The 8561-nt window shown below is 33.6% G+C and overlaps 1 protein-coding gene and 1 long non-coding RNA gene across 8 annotated transcripts; one reads left to right on the plus strand and one right to left on the minus strand.

Moving 5' to 3' along the window:
- Positions 1-31: 31 nt before the first annotated feature.
- LOC126923443 (uncharacterized) lies at positions 32-7855 on the minus strand. Of its 7 annotated transcripts, XM_050736914.1 has the most exons (18): positions 7193-7578; positions 6847-7006; positions 6478-6596; positions 5649-5792; positions 5453-5479; positions 5065-5261; positions 4808-4949; positions 4586-4682; positions 4316-4510; positions 4015-4167; positions 3662-3926; positions 3307-3579; positions 3021-3228; positions 2763-2947; positions 2379-2671; positions 1868-2143; positions 1288-1470; positions 32-1205 (listed from the first exon to the last, which is right to left on the minus strand). In XM_050736914.1, exons 4-18 carry the CDS (start codon positions 5777-5779, stop codon positions 1047-1049), a joined length of 2784 nt encoding a protein of 927 aa, XP_050592871.1. In that variant the 5' UTR covers positions 5780-5792; positions 6478-6596; positions 6847-7006; positions 7193-7578; the 3' UTR covers positions 32-1046. The 7 variants fall into 7 exon arrangements, with proteins under 7 accessions (XP_050592871.1, XP_050592873.1, XP_050592881.1 ...); XM_050736916.1 differs by lacking the exons at positions 6478-6596; positions 7193-7578 and adding an exon at positions 7708-7855; XM_050736924.1 differs by lacking the exon at positions 6478-6596 and having other exon boundaries at positions 7539-7666.
- On the plus strand, positions 7696-8417 carry LOC126923658 (uncharacterized). Its single transcript, XR_007713261.1, has 2 exons — positions 7696-7841; positions 8032-8417. It is a non-coding gene; the product is annotated as an uncharacterized LOC126923658 (long non-coding RNA).
- The last annotated feature ends 144 nt before the right edge of the window (positions 8418-8561 follow it).

Genomic DNA, 8561 nt, shown 5'->3' on the forward strand with positions numbered 1-8561 from the left:
AGTTCGCAAGGATAATCAAATTCTATGTTACTTTCGTAATATAAATTTTTTAATACATGCTTCGTACTTCTTTTTTAATATACAATATACATACAAAGAATTTTGAAACACATTCTACATGATATTATTTAAAACAAAACGTACATCGAGAATGTACAAATGGTTGATACAGATATAGTTGCGCGCTTTTTTCTTTCTTGTTCTCATTTTTTTGTAGTAGTGGAAGACATCTCGTAGTACATATATATACATACATACATACGTACATAAGTTTATATATATACGTGATTTATGTTCTCAGAGGCCACGTTACTCTCTCCTTATATATTCAATTTGTATCGTTAATGTAATTTATTTCGTATAAATTCTATTCAATATAAAAAAGCGGCCTATAAAATACGACTAGAAGTCTTTATCTAAAAATCTATATGATTATTACATATATCTTTACTTGACATTATATAACGACTTATAAATATTATACTGTACAAAATATATAGTATAATAAATTGTGCCTCGTTAATTATTGCAGATAACTGTTATCCAGTTACATACTTTATGTTAACATAAAACAGAATTGACTTCTTTTTCATATGACTAGAATCTCTATTGAATTAGGACAAATTTTTGTTCACGATTTCATCAAATAACTGTGTTAGTTACTTATAATATTTAATTTATATTGCACTAACGATATTTGATGTTACCTGTACAATATATAATATATTCTCTAAAAAGTACAGAATTTACAACTGCTATTTTTGTACATTAAGTTGTGCGAATTTGTTTGATATTGTATTGATATGAAACATTTTAACCACGATAATTCATGTTTCTTTCTGATTCATACAAATGTTAAAAAACTAAAATTCTTTTGATTGCGAGATTTCTCACAAATAATTTCTGAAGTACATTTTACTTTCACGAATTGCAAAAGACACACACTCGTTTGTTGTACTGTTTTGATATTACCTTCAAGTATTTAATAAGCTGTCTTCGATCATGGTAGCAAGTATGTCTACCAAAACAGACAGCATTAAATCGGGCTAAGGACTTGGTTTATCCATACCAATTATCTCCTCAAAAAGAGTATTTCTTCCTTCTGTTCTTTCATCAATAATGTGTAACGCAAATCTTAATGTTGCTGCGGCTAAATCGCCGACTGACCAATGTCTGTCCATAAGAACTCTACTCACAGTATCTAACTGAAATGTCAAATCCAAAGTGATAAAACAAATGGAATTGTGTATGAAAATGTTATATATATGTTAGTGTTGTATTCGTTACCTTAGACAAACTGGGATTTCCTGTAGTATAATATATTAATTTTGGTACTCCTGCCAAGGAAGCAGCAAGCCATTGAATAACAAGCTTCAATTGTGGGTCACCCTTTAAACGGGATCCACAACCCCAGTTGCCTGTAGCAACAGGTAATAATCCACCTGTTTGTGGACTACCATCTCTCGGTATCTAAAAGATTATTTTAGCAAATTCAAAATTACTTGACATTTTTATATAAACATAATTCAAACCATATAAAACTATAAAATCTTGGACAATGTTATTATAAAATGCACAACAAGTTATATCATATTTTATATTAATATAGAAGTTATACTATATTAATCTACGAGTAAGAGACATTGAAGACGTTATCAGATAGAATGAGAGACAAATCATTAGTTGTTGGGAAAACAATTAAAAAATATTTTAAGCCAGATAGAAAAGTATATACTTGTAATTCATCATGCAATAAGTAACTAAGTTTAAAAGGCATTTATCGTTGTCATAGTAAAAGATAATTAATTGGTGATATCATTACATGCATTATATTATATTAATATATTTGTAACATAAATTTGCTCACGTTACATGTTATACTCGATTCGAATTGTTGCGCAATTTTGTCATTTCTGATATTGAAAGATTGTGCTGTGTTTATCCCTTTCACAGATCCAGATGTACTTAAAGAAACAGGATTAGATAGATACACGGTAGTTTCGTCATCAACCAAAGTTTGAAAAACTTCAGACGTAAATGTTACCGTTCTAAGCTTTTTGCGTTGAATATCCTTTACCTCTTTTGACATAGTATGATTACTTAAAGCATCTTCATAATATTCTACATCTTCAGACACAGACACCTGTATAGCGTAATGAACTGATGAGATTTGGCTATGTATAAAACGTTATTTAACATAGCAATAGTCTTCAGTTTGTCTCTCATTCTTCATCGATACAATAATTTAAAATAAAAAAATGTATAATCTATGGAATCATTAATAATCCATCTTAATAGATGTATGTTTGCAATATTATTGTTTCGTTCAAAGATCAAGTAATTTTGACTGAAGGAAAGGAAAGCATCTTGTTTCTTACTGATTGTTGCCTCCTATTTTTTTGACGGGCTAGCTCTAAACTCAAACTTCTCACAGCCAAAGCTAATTTATGGCTTTGATTTACGTCGGTAGAATCAATGAAAGGTTGCGGCTCGCCCTCTTGAACTGGAACACCAGCAAACGATTCACTAAGAGCTCTTTTTAATAACGAGCCTGCGAATTGAACTACTGCTCTATCTCTCGCGTCTAATTCACGAGACTCATCTGCTGTTATAGGGTCCTCTAACCACTTCGCCAGTTGTTCGTAAACTTCTTCGAGTTCCGAACAAAAATCTTAACATAAGAAAATAAGTCAGTTTCCTTACATTATATTTAAAAGCTGATTAAAGTATGTTATCTATAAAATGTTCAGTGTGATACTTGCCAGAATTGTATTCAGTGCTGAAACTGTACCTACTACTTGCACTTGTATCTCTTCTTTGTAGCATAGGTTGATTTTGCCGAAATCTACCTAACCACTTTTGTTCAGCTTCCAAAGATTCCTTCAAAAAATCTTCATCCACCGTTTCATCTCGTAAAACAAAACCCCTTGAACCTCCTCTTTTTACTCTATATGATTTTATATAGATTAAATAAATTTTTAAATATGGTACAGTATGCGTATTTAAATAAATTGTCTTACTTAATATCTTGATCGCAAACGTGACTTCCAGATACGCTTATTCCTACTGCATAGCTACTCTCTCCAAATGAAGTATTCAATGAAGCAGCTCCAGTAGCTGTAGTTTCTCGTTTTAACGCGTCTCTTAATCGTTGAGCAAAAGTTCCTCTTCGCTCTGGGGTATCCAACTGAGTGCTGTAGCGTTTACTTAATTTCTGTTCTTCTTCCTCTTTATTGCAACAAATAATAATATATAAATTCCGCGTTTTGTAATATAGGCGATTGATTAAAAATATTACATACATACCCAAATCTTCATCTATAGTATCCTTCGCGCTATGGAAGCTGTCTGTACTTTGACTATTACAACTACTGTAAACCGACATTTGACCAAGTGACTTTCGTGTAACTGGCAAAACTTCGCCGCTGGATCCAAGAACGATAAACCGATTTCTTTTGTTTGTATAACTAGTATCATTGTACACTTTATGGGGACTAGGTGATCTTATGGATTTACCATTTGGTTTGCTACGAACTTCTGTGAAAATATCATACTTGTGTTCACATAACACAGATTTATCTAAAAACAGATACGAATTATAACTCTGCGTGATTATTAATTATCTTCGATAATGGTTTTGTTATCGTATCTCCTTTGGTACCGTTATTTGTTGATAATACTTTATCATCCCCTTCTATTTCTGGAGGAGTGCTACTAAAACTTTCTCCGATCGGTGATAATCTCCGAGATCCAACTGTAACGTCTATATCTGATTCTGACTTTACAGGATCAGTTGGGCTACTTGGAACATGTCTTTGTCGGAATCCAAGTAAAGATTTATTCATTTCTCGTAATATATTATCTTCTTCGAATTGTGATAAAGGTAATCGCGAATAATCTTCAGGATCGATGCAGCATACCGTTACCTGTACAAAAATAACAAAGAAATAGCGTAAATGAAAACATATCGATAATAAAAAGAAAAATTGAGAAAAATGATAACGGTATACTAACGATATTTGGTTTTGGCAGAGCTTCAAATATGGCTCTGTTGCGAGGATCATTTATTCTAGATAAATGCCTAACTCCTTCGACTATTAAAACTTCGTTGTCTTCTAAACCCTCGACAGACAATATTGCCACGAGCATTTCGGGATGCGTTGCTATCTAAGAATTAAATTAATAACTATAATCGTTGCTTTTTATTTCGAAAACAATCTCTATTGTTTAGTTTTTTCGGTCTCTCTTTTTTTCTTTTAGAAAGCTACGATTAATCCAGATGGAAATTATTTTTCTCACGCCTTTAATTATTTACATGTACGGTTTCTTGCGTAACATCACCATCGAGTACACCGCCACCAAATTTCGCACTCGCAAAGCAAACTCGCAGTACTTTAGCTTCTGGTTCCACTCTGTCTAAACGACCCTCGTGGCGTATCATCAGCGGACATAAAGGAACAGTGCTCTCTAACCAGTCCTCGATAGTTAACCACTGTTTTGATATCATTACCTAAAAATTTGATGTTCATTACGATGTCACGAGATTTTGATAAGATTATACCATTGAAATTATAGCATACAGTACCTGTCTAGAAATTATTAATTTTCCATCTAAAGCGTTTTCAGTATCAAGGTAGTCGTAGTAGCGAAATATGCTTCTTAGTTTTGCTTTTTGCCCATTACTAAAAAAAAAAAAAATAACACAGAATTACATTTACGTTTCATATTGACCTTTTATCCTGTGCTTTGCTGAAAGCATCCTTAACATTAAATACTTTTTACTCAATGTTTTGAGCTTGATCCTTACTTATGAAGATGTTTGAAGAAATTTGTGAAATTAAAGTCCCGTAAAGTTGGGTGCGTCTTTGCTGTTCTTTTTGGGTATGTGGAGAAGAACGCGTTCGCGATTAAAGATGAAATGAAGGCATAACTGTACTCGACGCAGTCTCCTACAACGTAGACAAAAAATATCTCGTTTCGTCTTATCCCGGATATTTATTATATTATTATTATGTTATTGTCAACCGGTCGACATTAAATTAAATGAAATTTATTACAAATTACCTTGCTGCTGAAGACTAAAGTGTAAACCTTGCGGAGGTTTACAAGATCTTAGAGCTTTCGCTCTTTCTACTATTCGTGGTATCGTATTTATAAAGATTTGATCCCGTTCGGTGAAATCGAGATCGGTATCAAGAAATGTTGCCAATCCGGAAAATAATTCAGGGTCCTGTACGTCCTCTTCAGGGTCGAGACTTATGCTGTAAAATAAAAACGAAATAGCTTAAGGTAACTCGTTAAAGCTGGCTGGAAAATTGATAAAAACACGTAACAATTACAGTACAAAAAAACATTTAAAACATGGGTGATTTTTGTACAGATAGGCGTTGTATACTTAAGAGCATTTGGGTACATCTTTTATGGATATTTAGAAATATTTTTGATCAGATACCTTTTCAGTATGCACTGTTCCTCGTATCTTTATAACAGCATGTAGCAAAAAAATCGAGTTCGTTAATATCTCCGCGAGACGAAGCAATCAAATCGATTCGATACGCATATCATACATATATATTCGCGTTACCGGTTAATCGAAATTCGCGTATGCGTGATATTCATTTAAATAGCTGTAGTGACGACATACTTACTTGCACATGTCGTGTAGTCTTTGCATCGCTTCCACGAGATCTTCGGAATTCCTGGCAGCAGCCGCACGGTCCAGTTGCTTTACGACGGCAGGCCACCATGGTAAGTCACAGGGTAACATTACTAGAGCCATTCTAATCGCCGATCTAAACATCAAATATCACGATATCCGGTCCAACGACGGGTCGAGTATGTACGTCGAAAAAGAATGAAAGAAATAATCGGTAATAATCAGTCGTAAACCAGACGACGTCGCTTCGATACTGTATTTATCTATATTTTCGATCGTGTTTCTAACCACATTGTATTTTATGTTAAAGAACTTAACACATGTAGTACTCATCCTTGCAGTCATGCTACCGCATAACATTACGTGAAAAGTAAATATAAAGTTTCAAAAGAAATTCTTTTTTTATAACTAGCCTACGATCACTGATTCACCGATTTGAAACTATCTATGTATAAGTGCGAAATTGGGCTATGATTGGCTGAAGATACGTAAGCTAAGAACGCGAGTACTCGTTATATTATGAGCTAGATAAATTTTTGACTAAATTTTACTATGTAATATTTTCTATCTCATTCCTACAACAATTTCGCGTAATTATTTCGATCAAAATTCAATCAAATCCCACAGCATATATATATGCATATGCATACATCTTTTTACTTGAATTATTATTAGTCTAATTGTAAATGTATTACTACAGCACACACTACTACGTGTATTACTTGCGAGCATACATATTGTATTCTTTTAAAGAATGGCAAGTAGTATAAATTTAAAACAAGCGCGATATGCCTACCGAATCGTCGACACGGCATACGTACGTTTACGCGCGAATTGTCGCGTAAAAATAAATATTCCATGGTTATAAAATGAAACAAGGTTTCACGCGCCATGTAACTCGATATCCTTGGTCCCTCGCTTAAAAATATACGTCGTATTCCTTGTAAAATGGAACCTCTAATTAATTTTTAAATACACGTATTCGAAAGGATAAGTAAAAACTTCTACATTACGACACAAATTTCACAAATAAATTGTTCTTTTAATCGATATTATTCTCATTGCGCTTAGTAATATATAAACAAATAATTATATTAATATTACAATCAATTATTATAGAAAAAAAAATAATTCATAGTACGAAAATCATATTAACGTTAATTGTATATATAGGCCATTTAATAAATTACCTCTCTCTGACACTTTTCCCGGTTCATTTCAAACTGTAAACATTAAAGTATTAAACACTCGATCCACGATTTTCGTTAAGCATAAGTCGGTTTTATCCAATGGACAGGCAAATAAATCTCCATCAAGGTCCCCATATAGATTTGAAAAGTGCTCGTGTGCCTGGTGGAAAGGGTTGTATAGTTAGTAATCTTTCGTCACGGATAGTATAATTAGTTTTTCTTGTAGGCAAGTGGAAAACTAGCCGGTCAATTCGCAAATATCGTGTCACACAGAGGTACATAAGTGACCAATAACGTTTTGCAGGACACGAGTACGACTATTCAAAACTAGAATTTACATAATCACCTAATTTACTCGATAGGTTGTCGATCAGCTGACGCGATCACGAATAAAGTCACATCTTAATGTGTGCCATTGCGTCAACGAACATGCTGCATATCGTCCAGTCAACACTCGTGCTATTGTAGCGTCTTTAAAAAGTAGAAAACACCCTACATACAGCAGAATTTAATGACTTTTGCCAATAATTTTTGACGACAATATTAGCAACTCTTTGATATGGTACAGAGATACATAGTTTGCCCTCTGACAAATTTGACGCGCAAACTTATCGAATTGATTGGTATACGATGCAGCGAACCAATAAATCTATCTTCGCGGGTAGATGGCACAAAACGCAGAAATGACCCACCGTTAACTACAATCAGCTACAATACTATCTCGTCGTGCACAAACGATGGCTGGCAGTCCTTTTACTTTGTTCATGAGCCGCGACCGGCGGTTGGCGTTGTACGCACTATTTATAGAGCGGCGCCGGCGCCTTGCCAAACCCTATATAGAATTTTTGACAACAAACTTACTTATAATACTTTATTCAATCTGGGTGTCATACCAAGCATCAAGACAGTAATCTTCTAAACTTCTACTCGTTAACGTGATCTCGATACAAGTAAAATACTAGCACAGTCTTACATTCAAAATTAACTATATATATGTAAGTACACAGCAAGATGCATACAGGACATACAGAACACATTTTTCTGCTTCACGTCTTGAATACCGAGTTCACTTACCATTTTAACGTCATTTCCGATATTACCGATTCGGTATAGTATAACGTCTGTGACTAAATCATTGACTAACAAATCATAGAGGGCGTAAGAAACACTCTGATTTTTTTCTAGGTCGGTATTTCAGAACGTGAGACACGAAGTCCCACCAACAGAGATACAGAATAGATGTGATCATCACTAATACCGTTTTTGTATCGCATGCGATGTTATCGATCCAGAATAATAGTGGTTTGGATTTAAATTATATTTTCATAAAACTACATTTTCCGTTCAAAAATTGGACGCATAAATTATAAACATTATAGTTTACGATTCAAATGTGTGTGATTAACTGGATTGTGTATGACTAATCGTTTTTTTGATCTTTTACCGACGGATCATCGACGGATCCTATCAGTCTCGAATATCACTGTACAATAATTTAGATAGAATTAACTTTAATTATAAAGATTATTGTATAATTTCTTAAATTCAATCAATAAATAAGTTTTTTTAAAGCGAATTCGAATGTCTTATCATTTATGCTTAACTCTCTCACCTTTGTCTTTTCTGTCATTTTCCCAAGTTAGATTAAGTGAAACGTCAAAAAATAAAGACGCGAGGTCCAGTGATACAATCCATTTTATACCCTGTTCTTCGCT

The sequence above is a fragment of the Bombus affinis genome, chromosome 2, assembly GCF_024516045.1.
Source record: "Bombus affinis isolate iyBomAffi1 chromosome 2, iyBomAffi1.2, whole genome shotgun sequence".
NCBI lineage: Eukaryota > Metazoa > Arthropoda > Insecta > Hymenoptera > Apidae > Bombus > Bombus affinis.

Coding starts and splice junctions, on each gene's coding strand:
- LOC126923443 (XM_050736916.1), bottom strand. CDS start 5,779: ATGGCTCTAGTAATGTTACCCTGTGACTTACCATGGTGGCCTGCCGTC. Junction 5,262..5,452: donor GAACAGTGCATACTGAAAAG/GTATCTGATCAA, acceptor TTTATTTTACAG/CATAAGTCTCGACCCTGAAG. Junction 4,511..4,585: donor AATTAATAATTTCTAGACAG/GTACTGTATGCT, acceptor TCAAATTTTTAG/GTAATGATATCAAAACAGTG.